The sequence below is a fragment of the Lacerta agilis genome, chromosome 10 (genome assembly GCF_009819535.1).
Source record: "Lacerta agilis isolate rLacAgi1 chromosome 10, rLacAgi1.pri, whole genome shotgun sequence".
Taxonomy (NCBI): domain Eukaryota; kingdom Metazoa; phylum Chordata; class Lepidosauria; order Squamata; family Lacertidae; genus Lacerta; species Lacerta agilis.
In genome coordinates, this window is record NC_046321.1 from 27248432 (window position 1) to 27273756 (window position 25325).

Genomic DNA, 25325 nt, shown 5'->3' on the forward strand with positions numbered 1-25325 from the left:
AGATTGTAGCTTGACCAAGCCCACACAAAAAACCAGTGGCAAAGGCTAGAAGTCTCCCTGCAGAAACCTTTGCCAACCGGGTACCCCTGAGATGTTGTTGGGACTCTCATCTCCCACCAGCAATGCTATAATCTAATTTTTTAAAAAAATTATTAAAGTTTTCTTGGTTTAAAAAGGAATGCGCAATATCTCTTTTTTCAAGTTACATTTTCCATAGGTCAGTTTCATTTGTTGAGACGTTAGGGTTACATTAGGAAGAAAAGGGGGGGAGATGGAGGGGGCCATGGTGGGTAGGGGTGGGGTCGGGAGGCGATATTTTGCTTAATGTATGTGTGGGGTTTTTTGTGTCAGCGTCGTTTGTGCAGGTTCTCTTTGCTATTCGCTTGTTTTCCTTTGGTGGTGAGAGAAATTGGGGTTGGCCTAGGGTGCGGTTGCTTGTTTGCAATTGGCTGTGGTGAACTTTGTTTTCGTGTGTGAGTGGGGTGGGTGGGTGTTTTTGAATCAGGTTAGCCATATTGATTCATATGCTGTTGGTGGATTCTTGTCATTGTCTTGTTGGGCTAAAAATGTTAAGTTGACAGTATTGCACACTTACAAACCCCTTTTAAAGCTTAGGCTGCAATCCTATGCACCCTTACTTGGGAATAAGGCCCACTGGACTCTATAGATGCCTACTTAAATGTGTGGAACTGGGGAATTATTGGTTTTTGTTCTTATTTTTATTATGTATTTTGTGCCTTTTATATTGTAATTTTGTGTTGTGAACTGTCCTGAGATCTACAGATACAGAGTGGTATACAAATTTTATTATTATTTTTTATTAATAATAATAATAATAATAATAATAGAAATAGAAAACATCAGCTTACTGAGAGGAGATGCACAGCAATACAGTAGTTGGCAATTGTAGCTGATGATTCCTTTTAGGCTGCGGTCCAGTACACAGTTACTTACAAGTACATCCTGTTGAACTCAATGGGTCTTTCTTCTGAGTAGACATGCACAGGACTAGTTAACCGCAGAACTAAAACCTTTCCCAGGTCAGCAGCCATGTCTTAAAAAAACAAGAAACGGGGCACCTTCGACTAACCAATTTGTTACGGTGTATAGATCCACTCCATTAGATGCATGAAGAAATTTCCAGAGGGAAAGGCTTGCCTCTTTGCAACAATAAACTGGGCTAGTCTTTTAAGGCGCCACCAGGCTGCACTGTAACTCTGAGAGCAGATTCTCGGTGCATTTTCCCCTTCAAGACAATTCTGGACACTGTACAGTTTGCCCCTTAGAATCCTAGAACTGTAGAGTTGAAAGGGATCCCGGGGGTCATCCAGTCCAACCCCCCAGCTGTGAAGGAATCTTTTGCTCAACATATGAGGCTCAAACCCATAACCCTGAAATGAAGAGTGTCGTGCTGCTCTACCAACCGAGTCCAACCAAACTACAGCGACCAGAATTCTTTGAAGGGGTGGAGAGGGGAACGTAATTCTAATCTGTCGCGCGCACACAGTCTGCATTGCTTTTTGCTTTTCCTTTTTAAAATGCAAGGCCTGGGGAGCGACGCTCCTTCTGAAGTGGCAGCCGGGCGCCGCCAGTCGGTTGTGCTCGGTGGAGGGAGGGCCCCGCGACAAGACCCAGGCGGAAGAGGCGGCGTCGAGGCTGGGACGGGGATTGCTCCGGCCCCGGAAGAAGCACGCCTTGGCCGCCGGAGCCCAGCATGGGCCGCAAGAAGAAGCAGAAGCAGGAGAGTCGCGCGGCGGCGCTTCGCAGGATCGTAACTTTCGACGAGGAGAACCGGCGGTGAGTGCAGGGGAAGCCGGCGGGCAGAAAGAAAGCTGCTTCTCCCTCCCCGCGCGAGGCGAGGCTTCCCTCCACGAGGTATCCCACACAGAAGTGCCTCTCGCCGCGGGAGGCAGCGGGGTTTCGCTCCCGGAGGGCAGCTGCGACCCTCGAAAGCAAACCGCGCGAGCACCGCGATCCTAGGGTCTCGTTCACACGTGCAGCGGGACGGGGATGGAGTGGAGTGTGCTTCGACGGGGCGAGGGAAACACATACATATAAAGTGGTACCTTGGTTCTCAAACTTAATCCGTTCCGGAAATCCGTTCCAGAACCAAAGCTTTTCAAAACTAAGGCGCGCTTTCCCATAGAAAGTAATGCTAAATGGATTAATCCGTTCCAGACTTCTAAAAACAAACCCTAAAGCAGCAAAATTGTCCAGTAGCACCTTAGAGACCAACTAAGTTTGTTCATGGTATAAGCTTTCGTCTGCATGCACACGAAAGCTTATAACAAGAGCAAATTTATTTGGTCTCTAAAGGTGCTACTGGACAATTTTTTATTTTTTATATATATATTTCGACTGCATCAGACCAACACGGCTACCTACCTGAACCTAAAGCAGCAATTTAACATGAATTTTACTATCTAACAAGACCATTGATCCATAAAATGAAAGCAATAAACAACGTACTGCAGTCACACAATCAATCAGTAGCTGAACTGGGTTCCACACAGTCACAAAAACAAAACAAAAAAGCTACAAAAACAAATAGCCAGAATAGACTTCAGCATAACACTCAAATCGGAAGTGTGGCACTCAAAACGGAGCACGTTCGACTTCTGAAAAATGTTCGCAAATTGGAACACTTTATTTCCAGGTTTGCAGTGTTTGGGTGCCAAGTTGTTTGACTACCAAAGCGTTTGAGAACCAAGGTACCCCTGTACACACACAACATTCCCACAAAGCAAACAAGTATAATTATTATTATTTATTATTATTATTTATTCAACTTATACACTGCCCTATACCCGGAGGTCTCAGGGCAGTTCACAACAAGACCATATAAATTCAAACCAAAAGCAGTAACCCAATACCCCCCCCCCCAGCCACATTCTAAAAGGGTGTTGGATAAGATCAACTAAAGGCCTGGTTAAAAAGCAACATGTTTGCCTGGTGCCTAAAGGTGTATAACCGGCAAACAGCTGGACTGAGTTTTATAATAAAGTCCATTCTGACTGTTTTATGTATTTACTGAATTTCTATCCTGCTCAGGTCCCCCAGTGTACAATATAAAACCACAAACATACCAGAGAAACAAACAAACAAAGCACTAATCCTCTCATACAGTTTAAAAGGCCACAGGTTGTGTAATTAGCCGAAGGCCTGGGAGAAGAGGAATGTTTTTGCCTGGCGCTTAAATATTTTTAATGAATGGGCCAGGCAAGCCTCCCTGGGGAGAGCGTTCCCCAAATGGGGAGTCACGGCAAAAAAGGCCCACTCTTGTGTTGCCACCCTCCAGACCTCTTGGGGAGGAAACATACAAAGAAGGGCCGCATGCAATGATTGTAGGGTCCAGGTCAGTTCATATGGGAGAGGTGGTTCTGAGTCATTTTAAGGCTATATAGGTCAAAACCAGCCCTTTGAATTGGGCCCAGAATCTAATCGGCAGCCCATGCTGTCAACCCAGGAGCAGTGGAATATGCTGAGACCGTTTGTCCCTGTGAATAACCACCCACCTTCAGGGGGAGTCCCATGTATAACATGTTGCAGTAATCTAACCTAGAGGTTACCAGAGCATAGATAACAGAAGTTAGGCTATCCCTGTCCAGATTCTAACTCCTTAGTCTGCTGCATGTGTGCACCAGACCCTATAAAGCCCATGATGCTGATGGTTTTGTGCTGTTTGTGGCTTTATGAGGTGATTGTGATTGAGAAAGATGGCTTTTGAGCTGCTGGGGGATAGATGTCCTTCCAGTGTCTCTAACTTGCCCTTTGGTATATTTACTCTTCCCAGGGATTACTTGACAGGGTTCCACAAGCGTAAGGTTGAGAGGAGGAAAGCGGCTGTGGAGGAGATAAAACGCAAGCTGAAAGATGAGCAGAAGAAGATGAAGGAAGAGGTATATGTTCTGGGGAGCGGGGAGGTATTTTCAAAGCAAACATTATAAAATACCAGACCTTTGTCAGCTTTTCCAATTCCCTGATGAAGTGTCACTGTATTAAGTAATGCTACATGGTTCGTGAAGCTATGGTGAAGCAATGGTTGCCTAGGAACTGAAACGGTTTTTTGCCAGGAAACCTGTGGCCCTCTAGATCAGGGGTAGGCAACCTAAGGCCCGTGGGTTGGATGCGGCCCAATTGCCTTCTCAATCCAGCCCGCGGATGGTCCGTGTTTTTACATGAGTAGAATGTGTCCTTTTATTTAAAATGCATCTCTTGGTTATTTGTGGGGCCTGCCTGGTGTTTTTACATGAGTAGAATGTGTGCTTTTATTTAAAATGCATCTCTGGGTTATTTATGGGGCATAGGAATTCATTCATTCCCCCCCCCCCAAAAAAAATAGTCCAGCCCACCACATGCTCTGAGGGACGGTGGACCAGCCCACAGCTGAAAACGGTTGCTGACCCCTGCTCTGGATGTTGCCAGGCTACAACTCCCATAATCCATGGCTGTTTGCCGGACCTGATGGAAGTTGGAGTCCAGCATTGTTTTGGGGCCCCAGGTTTCCTATCCCTGCTGGGAGCCTATGACCAACAGAATAGCCTGACAGACATGTCTCTTCCAAAGGCCTGTTTCTAGGCTTCCTCTCCTTTTATTTTGACTTGGTCAAAACCTCAAGTCTCCTTTCAGTCCTACTTCTCAGAAGCCTGCCTTCCATTTTCCCTTCGTGCCCTTTAACACCACACAGAGTATGCAAAATTGCACTTGTTCACTATCCTGACAACCTGTTCCTCCCTGTCTTTCCTACTCATCATCTCATTCTAGACATATAGCCCAGACCTGTGTTTGTTTACTCCACAGTAAAAAAAAAAGAAAAAAGCAACAACCCTGGGATTGCAGGCTTGATGGACACAGTGTTGTTATCTGATAAACTAAATGCTGGACTTCCCCCTGGTAGCTGACTTACTGCTTGGCTCCAGAAGTTTCTGGGATTTTGGCTGATGTCTCGGATAAGGCCAAGCAACTGTTTATCTGGAAGCATTCTAATTATTTGGGGGCATTTCTTTGTTTTTAGAGGCACAAAGAATACATGAAGATGTTGAAAGAGAGAGAAGAAGCCTTGGGTACGTGTCCTTTCTGAAGGTATAACCGTTAAAGTTTTCTGTGTTGTTATTTAATTTATTAATCCCCTTTTACATGTGTCGCAAGGGAATTTACAAATGTCAAGACTGTGGAGATAGCGGTTCATTTTGTGCATCTTTTTGGTTATGTGTTACTGATGGACTTTCCTTCTCCTCCGCCTTTAGAAGGATGGTTATTGTACTGAATGTAGTTGCGGGAATCCTGGCAAAGATCGGCCCTCTTGAAGGGCTGATGGGATTTGTGGTTCAAATCGCCTGGAGCGTATTGGTATAGTTCATTAGAATTCTAAAAACCGTGGCAGAAATCATCTAGCTACAACAAAAAGTAGTTGGCAGTCTCAAGCGCCTGTGTGTATGAAGAAATAGAATATGTAGCAGTTTGTCTGAGAAGTTCAAACTCAGAAGAGTTTCTGCCCTAAATTCTCCATCCGTGACCTTGAAGAAACTGTTTTGACACTTGTGATTTCTTTGGGTTCCTTATTTAATCTTCCCAGAGGAAGCTGATGAGCTGGAGCAACTGGTAACATCCCAAACGGAGTCTGTGAGCTATGATCATCCAAACCACACAGTCACTGTTACTACAATCAGTGACTTGGACCTCTCAGGAGCACGCCTGGTGGGACTCAGCACCAACGAGGTAATTCCTCTCTACCAGCTTGTATGTTCAGCCCAATTCTATTTTTTCTAGAGGTGTATATTTGTTGATTAACTAACTACTGGAGTTTAGGACTGGCATCTCTCTTAACTTTTTCACAATCCCATCTGCATGCCACAAAAAAGGTTGCTGCCCCAAAGAGCCTGCAGCCTAAAATTCAGCATAGAGAAGGCATGGGGAGTGGAAGAATATGCATTCAGTTTGGATATTGCAGTTGGACTTAATTTCCATGGAGCTGAACCAGCCCAGTTTGAAAATGTTTCATTTCGTGCGACGTCTTGTAAGATCGAAAAGCCATCTAAGCATTTTTCAGGGCCGACCGTTTCTCAAGAGAATACAGTATGCTTGTTAACAGCTGCGGAAGGTGTGTATTCCATTTGCTATTGCTAAGTAGGAACCGCGTCTCTTGTCCAAAGTGGTGCTTGGAGAAGTTCAATATAAGCGTCTCTTGCCATATGCTTTGCAACTCCTGCAGTGCTTGACAAGGGAAATCCTCAACATTAGTCACTTGGGATAAACGTGAACAGCTGGAGGGAGGAGCATTTTCTGTGCTGAGTCCTTGCCTCTTTTGGTATCAGCCAGATTCCCACAAGCTGCTTTTTCAAAGCCCAGCACAAGCTCTGTGCTGTTCCCTCAAATCTGCTTTTGATCAGAATTGTTTCTTCAAAAAAAAAAAAATAGATCTTTATATAAACACATGGCTTCAGTCTCTAATGTAGGCTAGAATAAAATGATGAAGTGAGGATCTGGTCCTGCACCATGCTGACTGTCATATACGGTGCTCTGTGTGTATGTGAAGGGTTTAACTTCCTAGATCTCATTAATACCCACAATAGCACTGTATGATAGGCCAGTATTAGAGATGGTGATGGGAGCTTGCATAACAGCACATGGTATCCTTGATTTAAACTGAGGCTTCCTGGGTCATAGGTCACACTGATAGCCACCACACTTAATGAATATGTGCGAGAGGTTTTTACACCCATGCTGCAAGTTCTGATTTACCCTACAATAGAAGTCTGATGCAGCAGCTGATTTTGAAACTAGCTTAGTAAGTAAGTTACTTGTCAAATTGACCCAGGTTCATATATGTTTACACTAGCAGTGCCTAGATTTCTCTGGGGTGATATGCAGGCTCGTGCCTTTTTTTCTTTTTTTTAGGGAGAAGATGCTGGAATGGGAAAAAAAGACGAAGATGCTTCAAGCAAACCTGCATGCATCTTTCCTAAGAAATCTAGAGATCCTTTCCTGTCTCAGAGGTAGTTACGATTGGTTAATCCTCACCTTTTAACCTTCAAAAACCAAGTTCAGAACACCTGTGGCTCTCCCAGGTGCTGCTGGAACGCAACTCATTTCATCCCTGACCACTAGCTATGCTGGTTGGGGCTGATGTGAACTCTGTATCAGAGGCCCCATGCCTCTGTATTCTAGTTAATTGCACTCATGCCTTGCTGATGGGCTTCCCATAGGGATCTGGTTTGCTTCTGTGAGAACCAGATGCTGGACTAGATGTGCTTTAAGTCTGATCCACCAGGACTCCTCTTACATATAACTGCAGGGCCACAGGGGTTTGCTCTCCCTCAGAGAGATAATTCTGGGGTTGGAAGAGACCCTCCCCCTTGCTCTTTTTCGCCCACTCACAAGCCGATCTGTGAATGAACTCCCTTGAATGTCAGCGGTGTGCCAAGGACCTTGAGTCTTAATGACAGCCTTGTAAATAAGTTACATTGCAATCCTACTTAACCTTGGATTTGAGCCCCATTGAGCTAGATGCGACTTATTCCTGGGTAGAAATGGTTAGGTTTGCACTGTTAGTTACCAAAAACTGCCTCCCTGCTGGTGGACACAGAGGGGAAACGCCTTCTTCTAGGGCCGCTGTGGAAGTGCCAAGGTAGTAACTTTTCACAGCCTGGTTAAGAAAAAAAAGGAAAGGAAAGCCTTCTAGCAGACAGTGGTGCAGAGAGGACAATGCAAATTGTTATGTACTGAGTTGACTCCGAGTATCTTTCACAAATGGACGGTCTTGCCTTCCTCTGCAACCAGCCCAGAAACCAAGCAGAGTGCTGGAGGAGGAATGGAGAGATCTGCCTCTCCTCGGCCATCCCACTCACTCGCCTGCATGGAATTCCTGGTCACCAGTGACTACAGTGTTGTTAAATGCAACATGGGCTCAATGCTGAAATACCATTATGTAGCAAGAAGGGTTGATAACCATGCTGCACCACAAGAGGGCATTCTCTGCCTTGTCTCAGCGCCATTCACTCACTTTCTGAATTTTTAGGAGGCAAGGAAAAGACTGTTGTTGTCCAAGCAGGTATCTGCGTCACACGTGTTCATATGATAATGTTTTTATTCCATCATTGGTGACATTGTTTGTGTTGCAATCTGTCCTTTTCAAAAACTCTGTTAGCAAGTGCATTTTTTTAAAGTGTTGCTGTGTGCTGTGCTCCTGTTCAGGGTTCCAGGAAGCCTGGTTCACATTCCTCCCTCTCCCACATCCTGTCCAAAATAGTCAGCCAGTGTTCTGCGCCCAATGAACATGCTCAATCTTCATTGGGGCTGGGTGTTGTTGTTGTTGTTGTTGTTTTGGAGTTTTGCCTTTCTCCCCAATGTGTGTTTTTTCCTTTCTTTTGTGGTGCCTCTGAAGACCTTTTCCATTCCTGCATCAATTTGCTGTCATATTGCAATGGGTTTCCTTAGGATTAGCACTCGACGAAAGGGGTTGCGAAGGTGGGGAACTGGATCTAGCCAAGCCTCTTGACCCAGGCTGCTGACTGGGCCGCTGTCCTATGACATCAGATGCTGCTGGGGCTGATGGGAGTTGCAGTCCAAAACATATTGAGAGGACCAGGTTGGCAAAGTTTGGGTTTGCCTGCAGAAATTGCTTGCACGTGACGTGGCAATGGCCACCAACTTAGATGGCTTTAAAATGCTATGAGAGCAATTCACACAGAAGAAGGCTATCACTGGCTGTTAGTTTTGCCTCTATAGCACCTCCAGAACCAGACACATCATGTGTCTGGATACCAGGAAGCAATAACAAGAGAAGATTGCTGTCCTCATGCCCTGCTTGCAGTCTTCCAGAGACGAAGCAGGACGCAAGACTAGATGAGCCTTTGGCCTGGTCCAACAGGGCTCTGATTATGCAGGTCAGAGTTGCCTAGACTGAGGTTGGGGGGAAAGGGGGGGTCTTAAGGAGAGAAAAGATTAATATTCCTGGTACAGGGGGAGACTGTGGCAGGTTGCAGACAGAAGGGAGACATCCGATGAGGTTTAATGTTGTTGGACTGCCTATTCCTGTCACCTTTGACTATTGGTTATGTTGGTTGGGGCTCCAACAAGAACTGGAGGGCACCACGTTGGCTATCCCTGTTCTTTCTACAAGAAGGGGTGGCTAGAATATGGCATTCAGAGCATATGACGCTCCCCATGTATCAAGTTAGGCCAACTCGTCCTTGTACATTCTACACTGGCAGCATGTCTCGAGCATGGGTCTTACCTGCTATCTGAGATCCATGGAGATGCCAGGAATCGAACCCATGACCCTCCACATGCCAGCTGTATGCTCATACCACTGAGCTATGCCTTCTCCCAAGTGATCTCCCATCTAGGTAGCATACAGGGCCAGATCTGCCTAACTTCAGCAATAGAGCTGCACCACATGCCTTCTAGATAGAACAGGCATAGGCAGCCTTCAGCCCTCCAGATGTTCTGGCCTACAACTCCCATGTTCCCTAGCTAACAGGAACAGGGGTCAGGGATGATGGGAATTGTAGTCCAAAACATCTGGAGGGCCGAAGGTTGCCTATGCCTGAGATAGAACATGCAGCTGTGACCTAACACGGGAGAAACAAGAAATGGGCGTGGGGAATGTAGCTGGGGCTGAAGCTTTTATAAATGAAGACGGAACTGGTTTGCCTCTGGAATTTATTTATTTGTTCTCCTCCCCGTTACAGGATTTCTTCGCTCACGGCCACACTGCATTCCCGTAGCCAGAAAAAGACCAAAGGGAGGCAGACCAGACACAGCCAAGGATCGAGGAAGAAAGCCCAGAAGCCAAGTACAGGGCGGACAAGCAAGACTCTGCGCCGAAGAATGACGGGCAAAGGGAGGCATCTCCAAGACTGAAGTGGAAACAGTAGCCTGCTAAGTTTGGAGAGCTCAGGCTTGCTTGGAAAAGCTCATTTTGTGTCAACGACGTCTGTTCTGTTCGGAGCTTCAGTGGAAGTGCAAAACTTTCTTGAAACTAGTTCGGGAGCCAAGGAGTGCTGGACCTGTTGCTTGGAAAAGTAAAATAATTTTGTGCACAATAGCCTACTTTGACTAAGCAAGTGTGATTGTTGTGTGTAGGCCCCTTGCTCTGTAACTCCCCACACAGAAGGAAGGAAGGAAGGAAGGAAGAGAAAGAGAGAGAGAAAGAAAGAACAGATGCACTTTTCCCCCAAGTATTGATAACAGCTAAGCTGTTAAATGGTTATGTCTGCATAGAAGTCCAGGGTGTGTGTCCTTCCTCACTGGGATATCTGGTGCTATGAATGCTTAGTGAGTGACCACATAGGCCCCAGGCAAACTTCTTTCTTCTGCCTGCATCGTTTTTAAATTTTGTTATATAAATGTCTGTTGGGAGGAAGCTTTGTATGCTTTTATTTCTCACAAACTCTTCTGACACTTGGATTGTAGGAGAATCTGCTAGCTACTGTTATTTATAGAGCATCTGCGACAAAGGGCTTTGTAACTTTCTGCTTTACCCTCATAAAAGATTTGTGCTATTCTCATTTTAGATGTGAAAACACACACAGTTACTTCCTTGTGGTCACAGACAGCGAGTCCACAGCAGAGAAGGGGATGGAAAGCAGGTCTCCCAGATCAAAGGCTGTTGCTCCATCCAAACAAATAACATGGCCAGGATCCAAGAGCTACTTTAGCTTAGTTGTGTCCATGGGTTTGCATTTACCTGATGGGTTTTTTAAAAAGTATTTTTTGTGTCATTTCCCACAATGCCCAAAGCCACTCACAGTGTTAGCATCATGCAAACCACAGAGATAGATACAGGTGAAACTCAAAAAATTAGAATATTGTGGGAAAGTTCATTTATGTAAGCAATTGTTTTCATTAGCTACTGGAGTTTATTATATGAGATAGACTCATGACATGCAAAGCAAGATATGTCAAGCCTTTATTTGTTATAATTGTGGTGAATATGGCATACAGCTGGTGAAAACCCCAAAGTTGAGATTGTTAATTTGGGGTTCTCGGCAGCTGTACGCCATAATCATCACAGTTGTAACAAATAAAGGCTTGACATATCTCGCTTTGCATGAATCTCATATATTAGTTTCACCTTTTAAGTTGAATTACTGAAAGAAATGAACCTTTCCACAATATTCTAATTTTTCAAGTTTCACCTGCATTTTTGATTAAGTGGTATATAAATCTTGCTTAATTAATAAAACCACAGTGACTGTCAAAATATAAGACATTTGGAGGGGGGAAATTATTACAGAACATCTTGATAAATTCAAATAGGATTTATTAAAGAAAGAAATCTAGGCTTAATATGTGAGTGCAGAGCAAAATCAAACTTAGCGTGCACACGCACGCACACCCACTAAAACTAACCCGTACAACAAAGCTAGTCCTGCTGTCCTCCAAAGGACCAGAAACTTAGAGTCATAGAAGCATAGAGTTGGAAGGGACCCCAAGGGTCATCTAGTCCAACTTCTTGCAATTCAGAAATTTCAACTAAAGCATCCATGACAGGTGGCTATTTAACTTGCCTTAAATGCAGTACCAAGGGGGTTGGGGGTCTTATCAATGGGGTAGCCAAAGGAAGCTAGCAGTAGCAACAAAAGGGAAGTTCTGGGGAGGGCAAAGATGGTAAGTCCGGGTATTCCAGCTGCTGCTGCTGCTATTATTATTACTGCTACCACTACACTTATATATCAGCATTCCTGCAAGGAGCTCCAGATGGTGTACATACATCTTATCCCCATCCCCATTTCATCCTCTCAACAACTCTTCGAGTTGGTTAGGCTTCGAAACTGACTAGCCTCAAGTCACGCTGTGAGCCTCATGGCTAAATGGAGAGTTTATCCCTGGTCTGCCAGGTCCTAATCCAGCACTCAAAACTGCAACACCACACTGCCTCTCTTATTAGTCTTTTTTCTAAACAACGAACCTTGTGCTGTTATGTAAAATGTTACAGAATCCCCCCTGAATTTCAAAAATGGAATATCTCTGCACTGATGGGGGTGGATGATTTCTGGAAAACACAAGGCCCGTGTTTCTCTGTTTGTAGATCTTGAGCGTAGTTCTTCAGATCCTGGACAGTGCTTCTTGCTTATCTGGAGCTGGGTGGTGTTAGGAGGAAAGTAATCTCTTTCCTCAGGTACTAAAAGCTGGGATTTCATGTGTCGTGACCTGGCATTTGCTTCAATACACCAGTACAGAGAGAGCCCCTCAGACGAGTGTGAAGTAGAAATTCATCTGTTGTCTGCCTCTTGTGCAGCAGCAGTAGCACAGACTGGGGCTCCCCCCCCCCCTTTGAACTTTTAGAACTGCCTTGGAGGTTATTCTCTAAACAGCTGTTCAGCGAACATGTTAAAAAATCAGGCTCTACTTTGCTTTTTGGATACTGCGAGTCTGCGTGGTAGCTGGTATTCATTAGCACTGTTTCTCAATTGGAGGAGGCACCATTAAAAAAAAAAGTAGTGGTGCATGGAGAAGGATGTGCTGAAGACAAGCCTCACAGGCCTGTCTAAATATTGCAGGATAATTCATTGCTTATATAGTGTGCATGTTTTGAAATCAAAGAAACCAGATTTGCAGCAGCAGTTTTCACGAGGGGCATACTTTTTTTTAATTGAGCATGGGCTAGAAAGGGCCAGCAACATTGCATTGTCCACTGACTGACTTCCATATCAACCCCCCCCCCCCCATAATGGTGAGGCGATATTTAACCTGTTCTAGTGGGAATAGCACTTCTAAAGAATTGTGTTCATTCTTGGTCCACTGATAGACCCGGCATTGTCAATGGAGCCCTAAGTGTGGGATGTGATGTAGATTGAAAGGTTGACTGCACTTATCTGTGTTCTGGCAACCTATTGATTAGACTGTTGCAATACATTAAACACAAAGCTGCCTTTGACTGTCCAGAAACTTCAGATTCCTGCATTGCAGGCAATTGGGCTAGATGACCCTCAGGGTCCCTTTCCAACTACAATTCTTTGATTCGCTTAGTTCAAATGCAGTTGTTTGGCCGCTAACTGGAATGGGCTTCAAGAAACATTTTAAAATCGCTGCAGTGGGTGCTGTTCTGTTTCCGCACATTTCAAAACCTGAGACACTTGAGTATGTAAGGAGAGTCTTCTCCCATATGAGACTATGTGAACCTTATATTCATCAACTTAGTCCTGCCTTCTGTAGTTATAATTTACTTATTTTAAAGCACATACCACCACCCCTCTTTGGACAAAAAAGTCGACGTGGCTTTCAAATTAGTTAAACACAAGACAAATCCCTGTGCTTGGGCTTAAAAGGTCCAACATAAAAGGAAAAGGAGATGAGAGGGAGGAGGAAAAAAGCAAACTCAGGCACCACTTCTTAATAGGTCAGAGAGGCTTTTCAGTTGTGAGAGCCTGTATATGGAATACCTTGTTGGGGATTCTTGCCCCAAGTTTCATATCTTTTTGACATCAGTCGAAAGACCTAGCCTTCATGTTCACGCTGGATTGTCTTAATCTGTCACATTTGGTCTTATGCCATTTTTAATTATGAGTTTTATTGTAGAAGTAACAAACAGTGCGCCAAGGAACTAGGGGAGTAATTTACTCATGTAAGCAAGATTTAGTATGTAGACATTTGTAAGCAGCAAGCATAAGTATCCTTAATGCCCCACACAGGAGGACTGTAGGAACGTCTGACTGTTAAGGCAGCTTGCTTTTTGTTTTCTTTGGTGAGATATTTGGTATTCTTGGATAAGTGTGGGTATGGGAAGAAGACAGAACATAAGAGCCTGTTGCATCAGACCAGTGGTCCATCTACTCCAGCATCCTGTACTCACAGTGGCCAATCAGAAGCCAGTGAGAAAGATGCAAACAGAATCCAAGCACAAGAGCCCTCTCTCCTCCTGGGGTTTTCAGCAACTGGTGTTCAGAAGCATTACTGAATCCAACTGTGAAGAGGCCTAGTTTGTGTGTGTGTGTCTTGTGACTCTCGATCATATGAGGATTTTTGGTATGCAGCTCATAGGATTAAATATTTAGGCTACTCCTGGTGCATGGATAAATGCAAAAAGCACCATTTTCGTGACAATCAGAAGTATTTCTGCTTTTTCGTTACATCTGCTTTCTAGGTTGCTATAGAACCCTTGCTCTGTTTATTTTTTTTTTAATAGGGGGTGTAAATGATGTCTTTTATATTTTTCTTATTGGCTATTGGCTGCTGCTAAGCAGCAGTGTTTGGCTCTTGGACAGCCTCTGAAGTGTTTTCTGTACCCCGAAGTTGTTAGCTAGCAAAGAGAATGAAAATTGAGTTGGAAAAAGGCCTGATGCTTTGGTGCTAAATGAAGAAATATCAATGGGTTTGCCCTACTTCTGAGTAACTCGTAATGGTCTGGTTCTGTCGCATTCCACAGCTCAGTGAGGAGCGCTGCTATTTTATTTAACTGCATATAATCCTCTGAAACCAGAGGGCATTAGCTTGCAATTGCCTCTGTTGAAATCATACAAGATTGGGGTAAAAATTTCAAATGTTGATTCTGAAAAGAATTTCTATCAAATGCAAGTGTTTTTGAGGGGGAAGCAGTCCTAGCCCTGAGTTGCAGCAGCTGGGTGAACCTAAGAGAGCTATTCACTCGATTCCTCGTGCCAGCCTAGTGAAGTTCTTATATAAAATATCATTTTTATTCCAAACAATAAAACAGGGCAAGAGTACAAAGCAGTATCAGAGTGGTCAGAAGATGACATCATTCCTTCAAGCTAGATGACCTAGCCAAAAGCCTAGTGAATTTCGGACAATATTGTGACTCTACTGTTCTAAATGTCCCTCATAATTATAATGGTGCAGAGAGGCAGGAGCGAAGTTAAGGGCATGGTGAGCACCCTCAGTTCAGATCTTGGTCTTCTACATGACAAGGTTGCTCCAGAGGCAGTTTTAGGGTAGCATGACCAGTTCAGCCGCACTGGGCACTGCAGTGATGATGTAGAACAGAGTGCAAAGGGAGGGGGGTGCCAAATTTTACCGTTTGGGAGGGCGCCGCTGATATTTGAGAGCCCAAAGTCTGCCACTCTCTTGTATGTGAAATTATACTAGCAATAATTCCTGAGCTGAATAGGCACCCGCTGTAGTTTATGGGGAGCTGAAGATGTCAGTCTTATTCCCACCGCACTGGAGAATCGTATTCTAGCTAATCCAGAGCTCATTGCAGTTCACCGTCAGAAGTTACCGGTAAGTAGTGGAAGGAGGTTACGGGAAAAAATATGTCCCCTGCAATGCCTCTTCCAAAGCCCCCAAGGAGTGAGATGAGTACAGAGGCAGCCAAACAGCCATGAATATAACATGCCCTACAGACCTCTAGTTGGCCACTGTCCAGAACAGGATGCTGGACTAGATCAGGGGTCAGCAACCTTTTTCAGCCGTGGGCTGGTCCACCATCCCTCAGACCATGTGGTGGGCCAAACTATATTTTTTTTGGGGGGGTGAACAAATTCCTATGCCCCACAAATAACCCAGAGATGCATTTTAAATAAAAGCACACATTCTACTCGTGTAAAAACACCAGGCAGGGCCCACAAATAACCCAGAGATGCATTTTAAATAAAAGGACACATTCTACTAGTGTACAAACATGCTCATTCCCAGACCGTCCGCGGGCTGGATTTAGAAGGCCATTGGGCCGCATCCGGCCCCCAGGCCTTAGGTTGCCTACCCCTGGACTAGCTGATCATGGGCCTGATCCTGCAGGGAAGGTTTATACTCTGGCCTACTAAACCACACCCTAACCACAGCTGCTGGCAGTGGAGAAGTATCAGGGATTGCTTACTCATGAGTAGGCCCTTTACTCACTACTAGACCAATGTCTCTGGGTCCAAAGATGCATACTGTGTTTTCACTCTTTGTACTGGACCTGAAGCCTTTGGCACCGGTGGCCTCTTCCTCTGGCAATCCCAGGGGTTGCTCTCCCCCCCCCCCCGCCCCTCTGTCTTTGCTGCAGTGTGTCCGAGTGATGCTGTGGGATTGCAGGACCCCAGCTAGCAACCTCATCATTGCCTCTTGTGTAGCAGTTGCCAACTTAGCCGCACCATAGGATTGCAAGGCCTGTCTGCAGTAGGCTGCCTCCATCTGGGAAGCGCCCACAATTAGAAATGTGCTTGAATGTGCAATGAATTAGCTTTCCTCTTGATGGGTGGAAGAGCAGCTTTCAGTGGCTGGGTGGTCTAATGAAGAGATGCGCAGACTTTGCTCTAGTGAGTTTCCCCCTGTGGAGCACGAGAACAACATGGCCAAGAGTATCAAAGCCAAAGCTTCCATGAGACTGATGTCCCACCTTGGGGGACAGGTAGACTGAGCAACAGAGAAGAGGGGCTCCAGACATGGTTGCAAGGGACCCCAGAGTTTATGAGAAGTGGAAAAGTCTATGAAAATTGAGCTAATGTCAGTGGATGCAGCCCATGCAAGTATTCAGGAAAACTTGCCCCTTAGGGTATTGCTGGACTACAACGGTCTCCCTCTGAAGGTGGAGGACTGTCCTTCCTTGGAGGTTTTTAAGCAGAGGTTAGATGGCCACCTGTCATGGATGCTTTAGATGAGATTCCTGCATTGCAGGGAGTTGGACTCGATGACCTTTGAGGTCCCTTCCAACCCTACAATTCTATGATTCTATACAACTCCCATTCTCCCTGATCATTGATTGCCCATGCTGAGTGGGGATGATGATGGGACTTGGAGTCCCTGAAGGGTGACTACAGGTTCTCCGTCCTGGGAAGGGGATGCCAGGAGCTCATATCCCAACTCTTATACGGAAAGTCCGCACCCGGAGTAGCCAACAGGGTGCTCACCAGAGATCATTGGATCATAACTTCTATCATCCCTGGTCATGCTTGATGTTCAACACCATCTCTCATGCACCCTGGTCCATACCAAACACATTATCTGTGTAAAAGATTTGGGGAGATATTTTTTTTCAATAAGAAGATTGCATTCCTTTCTGGGCAACCTCCAGGAAGCCCCATGCCATTGGTGGGTGAGGCCAGAGGCAGAAACGGGCCAAGCAATGAAAACTATTGTTATTATAATTACTTTTGTAAGTAGGCTATAATCTGTGCACATTCACACACCCTTCTCTATTCTCCGTCCAGACAAGCAAGGCAAGGGGTTTATCAGAGTTGAAGGGCACATTCCAATCAGGCAAAAAACAAAACAAAAAACACTTGGGAATATGTGAAAGCAGATGTGGTTTTGGAAGAGTTGCAAGGGCCAGACAGAGAGGGCCAGAGGGCAGGATTTGGCCCCCAGGACTGAAGGTACCCACACTCACATCTTCTGCTTGTGACCAAGATCTCAGAAAGTGCTTCCAGGATGTGGTCCCCAATGCTGCAGCTTGAAAGCTAGTGAGAAATACCAGGCTCTCAGCATCCTTAGAGGGTAGCTTGGAGAGAGCAGGAATGTGGGGCTGCGGCTGTAAGTGCTGGCCTCCCTTTGCAAATGTGGCTTTGTTTAGTCTCTCACACAGGTGCAGGCCCCAGTTTGTTCTACTCATCTACTCTGATTGGGCTAGCAATTTGCTATTTTGAAAGGCTAATCTGGGCCTTCTGTTGACCCCTTTTTCCCCTCGAAGGGTGTGTTTAGAAATGACAGGTGCACCGTTCCCACAAGTGAAGCTGGGATTAGACTGCACTAGGCGAAAACAACAACCGGGTGCAACAAGGAGAAATGAAAGCGAATGGAACAAAGGGGGACAGATGTAGTTTGAGTTGGTTTGCACCCAGCCTTTCACTGCATAGGTGTGTGGCACAGGTAATGGAAGTTTTTGCAGGTCTGGACAGGAACAGGTTAGCCTTTGAGCCTGGCTGTGCATAGAACTTCAATGGGTCTGCTCTGAGCACGACTATGCTTGGATATAACCTTATAGTCTCAGTTCTATGCCATAGAATTTACTTGGTCTGTAGATAATGACAGCAGCTTTGAAACTTTACCTTTTGGGGATTCATTTCCAGACTGGACTGTCTGCTACAAAACCAAAGCTGCACCAAATTCTGACGTGTGTTCTCATGTGCATACTCAGTTTGCATGGTGCATGATAAGCCAGGTCTGTCGGGCCTTACTGTCACCCGTCTTGAACTCAGAGGGCACCTTGGACCACAGCCACCCTTGCTGCTGCACATTTGAAGGAAACATCAGCTGCAGTTGGCCAGCAGCCATTAAGGAAATCTAGTCCTCCATATTGACAATCATCTTCTTAACAAATCCCCAATAAGCTTCTTCAGGATACAGAGTTTTAAAAACACTAGTCCAGAGTCAAAACTACACCGATGCACAGGTAACTCATAGAGGCAGGGGAAGTTCACGTGCTTTGCATATGAATGTTCTCAGTTGCTAGATCCACCATTTTCAGATAAGGCTGGGAAATATTATCTGAACCCCTGTACCTGCTGTCAGTCAGGCTAGAACTGGGATGGGAAACCTGTGGCCCTCCATATACAGTTGGACTCCAAATCCCATCAGCCCCGGCCAGCACGGTCAATGGTCTGGGATGATGAGAGTTGTAATCTGGCAACATCAGGAGGACCCCAAGTCCCCTAGGCAATACTTGAGCTGAGGTGAACCAGTGGTTTGACCACCAGGCATAACACTACTTCCTCCTGTGTTCCAATCATAGTGCACTCAACAGCAGCAAACACAATGCAGAGTCTTGATAATGAGGATGATAATAATGGTGCTGAACTAAATGCCTGAGCAAGATGGAAGGAGGCCATCAGGGGAGACAAATAATCATGGCTGGCCGTTCCATTATTAACCAGTGTGGCGGTTGCCTAAGGCAGCTGATTTTGAGTGTCAGGGAAAGGTCAACAAATTGTTTAGCTATTTAATTTGACGTGTTTTTTTACTGCCAGGTAAGCGAAGAGGTGTTTATGGGATTTTTGTTTTTCTGCTTAAGGTGCCAAAATAAATTAACTGCCCCAAGGTACTAAGATGCACTTTGCGGGGAGGGGGCGGGGCAGGAGAGGAGGCGTCATTTGCTGCTGCTCCCTGAACAACTTGCAAAACATATTGCGCCGACCCTTTGAAGAGTGCTAAGCCGAGAGAGTGAGGCAGAGGCTTCCGTGACGGCGAAAGCGGAGGCAGAGAACTCCGCAGGGACTCAAAACACATGTGGCTGCGTTTGCGTAGATTCCACGTTTCTTTTCCCATTACTTAAAATACTCGGAGCATCAGCGAGACGCTGGTTTGGCACGAAGGCCAAGCGAGCTCACGCTGCAAAGGGAGGGAGAAATCGATCACATCCCCAGCGCCGCTGCAACGTGGCTCGCAAAACATGACGAGGCGCCGAGCTAATTATGTATAAAACAACGCAACAAAACAAAAGTTTTGACTCCGAAAGTTCCAAGCCCTGATCAGCATTCCGGGGTTTTTGATTCGCTACCGAATTAGCCCACCCCCCTCTCCCAAACAGCCACTTAAAACGTAGCATTCAAATGAAGGTGATTCGTTCAGCCAATGGGAAAGGGGCCGGTGCTTGTATTCTCGGTCCACCTCCCCGAGGAAAGTTTGTATTCATTGTTAAAAAAGAGAGAGCGAGAGAAGACAGCGGCGGAAGGGCCCCAGCTGTAGTCGCGTGTGTATATATATTTAGGATTGAATTTTGAAGAGTGCGCGCGTTTCTGCTGTTTTCTGTTTTATTGATAAGTTGCGAGTATATTGATAAGCTTAACTGGGGGGAGCAGCACGGAAGTATTTTAGTAGTATCTTCCGACTTTCGATAAACACACGTGAAACTACCTAACGCCCCCCCCCCCGCCCCGCTGTCGTTTAATGGCAGAAAGTGGATTGTCAAGTGTTTGTGGCTTCCCCAGGTGATATGATAAAACCTGGCTTTATTGCTGCAGGGGCGTTGCAAATGGGGGCAAAAAAAATAGAAATTTGAAGTCATGCAAGGCTGAGAAGTGAAGAAGCTTTGGAAGACCATGTGTTAATTGTGAGAGTTTGTCTTCTACAGTACCCACTGCTGTAGGATGAATTCATTTTAACTGGCTTTAACAAAAAAAAAAAAACACATTATGGTAGTTCTGATTAATACTGATATGGTCTTTTGATTGATTAGCCAGACTGGATATGGTGCTTTGTGATGTGTGCAAGTGATAATTGTATAGTGGTTTGGTCTGTTCTTCACAGCCTTTTGCTTCCCACAGTGGTGTTTGATTTGGATGGATTATTTCTTAAAAGAAGAGCACAACAACCTCTTTCAAATAAATAAAATTACCGTGGTGGCTTATAAAATCCAGCACACAGAAACTCTGAAGAAATATCCTGTTGGTGGTGGGAAACAAATTAAGCCTATGTTTATTTTAAAGTTGCGAAATTGCAAAGGCAATTTTGTTTCATGCTTGGTTCAAGCACAGTAACCTCATTTTATTCATTTTTCCTTATGTCCTCATGAGCACAAATAGATTAAAAGCAAGGGTAGGTGCCGATGGATATTAATCCAGACATAATGCTTATGGAAACACCCATTGATTGATGCCTCACTGTTAAAATTAATCTGGTGACCAAGCATGTGTTTCTGTTTCTCCTCTTCTCCCTCCCCCAAGTTGTCCCTTCTGCATGAACTTGGCCCTTTCCATTGCCAGTGTCTGTCAAATTAAAGTTGCTTACCTGACACACCTGGTGAAGGGGTGAATGTGATAATCCTACTGCATGCTAAATGCTATTGTTTCTCATTCTAATGTTCAGACCACAAGGACCATTGATAATGTAGCTAAAATGTCACCACCCCAACATAAGAGAGCAGTAGCTTCTGGCTCAGAGAAACCCTGAAGTTTGCAAAAAATTTAAAGCCCCCCCCCCCCAAGCCCAGTGAGAATTCAGCAAGCTCAATGGCCCTAGAATGCTGACATAACTGTTTGCTAGATGTGCTTGTAAAATTGAAAAGTAAGGTGGGCAGAGGAATGGAACAGGGCAGACACAACTGAAGTTGTGCTTTCCAGATGTTGTGGAGTTCAACATCTCTTGATCAATATGGCCGGTTAGATCTGATGGGAGTTGTAGTTGAACAACCTCTGTAGAGGGTATTGGCTGCCTCTGGAATGGAGTATGCTGAACAAGAGCACTCCACAGTTTTATTGCATGTCTGACTTGTCCTGTATAATTTTAAAATGAGGCTTCCAGAATTGTAGAGTTGGAAGGGACCCTGAGGACCATCTAGTCCAACCCCCTGCAGTGCAGGAATATGCAGCTGTCCCATATGGGGATCGAACCTGCAACCTTGGCGTTATCAGCACCTCACTGTAACCAACTGAGCTACATGATCCCATAGTCTTATCCTCACGACAGCCCTGTGAAGTAGGTGAGGCTGAATGATAATGACTGAGTGAGCTTCGTGGTTTGAGCAGGGATCTGAGCTGCTATCTCCCCACTTCTTATCGCTAACTATTACACCTCACTGCCCCACATATGGGACGGATAAGCACTTTCCCCATGGCTGCCATCACCGAGTCTGTTTTTGGCCTGCAGACTTTGATGCTCTTTGAAGATTCCTCCTTTTCCTCTGATGTTCTTGGAGAAGGAGACACTTCCTGCTGGTTGGTGCCAATGAGCACCAGGCTATACAGAACATTTTCTCTTTGATAAGGCTGGAGGAGACTTTGGGGGGGGGGGTTTACTGATGTCTTGTGTCTTATGTCTTATGATTCTTTCATTGCAGCTGTTTCCCCACCCCTACCCTGAGGCTAGTTCCCTAAAACTGCATGCCTGGGGGAATCTTCCCTTCCCTGCATGGACCATGTCAGAAATGTCAGAGAGCACTCTGTGTGAGAAATTCGAGGCCAATGTCTTTGCCAAGACCCGGTGCCAGAACTGCTTTCGAACTATCACTGCTCACAAGCATGGTAACCAGGTGAGCTTATATTTGACCCTTGATTATTGTGGGCAGAGGGGGAGAGTATCCTCTATTGCATGTTTTGGGGAGAGGGGGGCTGTTCCCAAGGAAATGTAGGAAGTAGAAAATTCCAAGGAGAAGTAATGTTAAGAGGCAGTATTCCTAAACGATCAGTTGTATAAGGCTTTCCAATATTTATTATTGGCATAAGATGCACTGCTCTGTGGTCTGTTGATAAAGAATCATAGAATTGTAGAGTTGGAAGAGATCCCAAGGGTCATCTAAGCCAACCCCCTGCAATGCAGAAATCCTATCCACAACCATCCCTGGGTGGGCTCAAACCACCAACTTTTTTTTGTTTGTTTTTTTGTTAACAGCCAGATGCACTGACCCATTGGCTTGGTGGGCAACATAGGAAGCTGCCTTATACTGCATCAGAGCATTATCCCACCCCCAAAGCCCTACCTGGAGATGCCAGGAATTGAACCTGGGACCTTGTACATGTAAAGCAGATGCTCTGCCATTGAGAGTAGGCCTTCTCCTACCATGAACAGGGCCTTTTTGGTTGTGGCTCCACTCGTTTAGAATATCTTTCCTAGGGAAATATGGATGGGACCCATAACTGCTGTCTTGAAGAGAACGTCAGAGACATTTTCATTCCAGTCTGTGTTCAGTTAGTTTCAATGTGCTGCGCTTTGAAATGTTTCTTGCTGCTGTTTCTAACTTAGTAGGCTCTTTGGCGCACGTAATTGTGGTGGTTATGTTGCATGCCTTAATCTTTTCTCTTTCCTCCCCCCCCCCCGTAAAATTAGGACAATGTGGCCTGAAAAGCAATCAATAGATCTCTTTAATAAATAACTTTAAACCTTCCCCAAAGTTGGCAATTTGACAGGTGACAGAGCATGACAATTGCCAGAGCAGCATGGCATGTGCATCATAGGGAGGGGTAAGTTTTTAAAGGCTGGGAAAATAAGGAAATGGTGTGGTGTGAGTTACCGGCAGAGTTGAGTGAATGGGACTGGAGCATAACTGTGAAATGATTTGGTAGCCAAGGACTGAGGCATAATGGCGGCTAAAGCAGTGCAGGATCAAGACCGTTATCATGAGAGAGGCTGGTGCCTTTAAATTTGCAGCAACACACACAGATCGCAGAGTGTGACCGTCCCTACAGCTTGGGTGTTCATAATATTTTCCTTAGATATTAGCTCTTTCATGACGATTGCCCATGTGTTTTAGCGGTTTAATGTTTTGACTGTGATCTGGAGAACTGGGTTAATATTTCGGTCATGGACTCACAGGTTGTCTTGGAGTAAATTGCTGCCTTCCAGCCTCTGCTTGCCATCCTCTCTTCCAATTCGGGTCCTTTCATCATAGTATTTTATACTGGGTTGTTCTAAGGGCAGCCTAGGGATGGAGCTCCTCCTCCCCAATTCCTCCTCAACAGATCAGTTCCCCCCCCCCAATCCATTGCTGCCTGTGCTCATGCTTGGTCTCTCTTCCCAGATTCATCACATCAGTTTCTCCCAACATAGAAAGCCAGCTCATGCAGAGTTGAGACAGGTTGGTCCATCTAGCTGAGGACTGTCTGCACTTACTGGGAGCAGCTCTTCTGGCAGGGGTCTTGGAGATGCTGGGGATTGAACCTGCAACTTCTACATGCAAAGCAGATGTTCTGCCACTGAGCTACAGCCCTTCCCACATCCTCATTGTAATTCCTTTGGCTTTAATGTACCTGCACGCTGTAATCGAGGTTCGACCCAGAAAGTGAGGAACACCAAATGTCCAACATCGGGGTTCTTATACCTTTAAGAGCTGGGTAGAAGAGGGAATATTGGTAAATGCTGCTTTTTCTTGCCCTTGCCCTGTAGGGATGTGACAAGCTCCACCTGCTGAAATGTCCTTTTTCTGCAGCTGTTGCAGTGCCAAAAGGCTGAACATCCCTGCCATAGAGCAGGAAATGGATCTGGCCTTTGCCCAGCTCATCCATTTCCATATTTTAGAGCAACTTTTTTTGGGGGGGGCATTGTCGGGAACTGGTAATCCGAGCAGTTATTGGAGGGAAGCAGGGGCTTCCCCTGCTGACATACAGAAAGAAAGAAAGGAAAGGCGCTTGAGTGCTGTTTGTGAATGTGGACTTTGAATGAGACCACAGAGACTGCTAGATTATGTGTTAATGAGATACTAAGGGTTCTGACAAGAGGTGTAAAAGGCTGCAAATGAAGTCTCAATGGCTGCTGGGCAGTGTAGTTAGTGGTCTCCTTGTTTTAAAGGAGATGGGCTCTGTATTTTTAACAACTGTGGGGCAGGGAGTACCGTAATTCAGCAGGAAAAACTTCCCCGTTATTGTTTGATAAACGCACTTATCAATGGGCTTGGTGCTTTAAGAGGCTGTCCCTCAAGGAGCTTGCAAGCCTGAAATGCAGCAGTCAGGATGGCTCCTCTGATTTACCTTTAATTTGAGTCAGACTATTGTTCCCTTCAGCTCAGTATTATCTATTTAGTGACTGGCAGCATTCTCCGGGGAGTCAGCTGCACCTGAAGACGCCAGCGGTTGAATCTGGCCATGTTTTTCCATGGGCACATTAAATGCAATGCTCATTGGCTGAAGAAACTACAGATCATGCATCTGCTGCTTCTGTTTGACCTTGCCTAGTAGATAGCCATTCCAGCATTTAAAAATAAATAAATGCAGGAACCGATCTCTTGCAATGAATGCGTATGGATGCCACAGCATTAACACTCGCCAACTGTTTATGCTCAAAAGGAGCAGAGGAGAAGCTGCTACAAATCCTGGGGTCACCTGCTGTGCTTTAAATGATTGGCTTTCCTAAGTTTCTCAGGACTAACGCTGGCTCTTCTGTGCTGAATAAAACAGCTTAATTGCCGTACTAGGAGTCCACGCCTAGGAAAAGTGGATCAGCTGTGATATTTCTAACAGTGGAGTGTCAAGCAGCCCCCACTTTTTAATCTTCCTTCCAGTTTTAAGAGGAAGCCTGAAATGGTCGTGGTCAAAGTTATATCCCTCTCCTCCGCTCAGGATAGTACCAAAGCTATTTCTACACTATAAACATTGATCTGGCTTGAAACCTGCAGCGTTCCTGTCTTGTTTTCAGCAAGAAATCCATAGAGGCCATTCTAAAAGCTCCCGAATCTCCCTGCAGAATGACATTTCACAGGTGTGGATAATGGGGAGAGAGAGGCACCTTAATTCATCCACTCCACTTTAGAAATAGCTGCAACCTGTGAATCTCGCTTCTTTTCGCTTTCGCTTCTGCTGCCCCGAGTTTATACGTTCCTCCCAGGATCGGGGATGGGGAGCCTGTGTTTCTGCAGATGTTTCTGAACTCCAGATCCCACCAGCCCTAGACAGCATGGCCAGTGGTTTGGAATGACAGGGCGGTAATCCAGCAGGATGTGGGGCTCTTCACATTCCCTGTCCCTGCTCTGGGATAGAGATGCCAACCTGACAAGCGACTGTTTAGCAAGTGTTGGTCTT

General features: G+C 45.4%; 2 protein-coding genes across 4 annotated transcripts in view; both read left to right on the forward strand.

The window, feature by feature from the left end:
• The first annotated feature begins 1646 nt into the window (after positions 1–1646).
• Positions 1647–10129, forward strand: NOL12 (nucleolar protein 12). Its single transcript, XM_033162646.1, has 6 exons — positions 1647–1797; positions 3794–3899; positions 5015–5063; positions 5576–5718; positions 6898–6995; positions 9693–10129. Exons 1-6 carry the CDS (start codon positions 1715–1717, stop codon positions 9862–9864), a joined length of 651 nt encoding a protein of 216 aa, XP_033018537.1. The 5' UTR covers positions 1647–1714; the 3' UTR covers positions 9865–10129.
• A 7523-nt stretch (positions 10130–17652) lies between these two features.
• The window catches only part of TRIOBP (TRIO and F-actin binding protein), a 63302-nt gene continuing 55629 nt past the window's right edge, over positions 17653–25325 (forward strand). For 2 of the 3 annotated variants that reach the window (XM_033163104.1, XM_033163103.1), the window contains exons 1-2: positions 17653–17751; positions 21656–21847. In XM_033163104.1, coding sequence (XP_033018995.1) covers positions 17668–17751; positions 21656–21847 — 276 coding nt within the window. In that variant the 5' untranslated portion in view covers positions 17653–17667. Of the gene's footprint in view, positions 17752–19529; positions 19571–21655; positions 21848–25325 lie in introns of those variants that run through there. The other variant, XM_033163105.1, reaches the window with a different exon arrangement.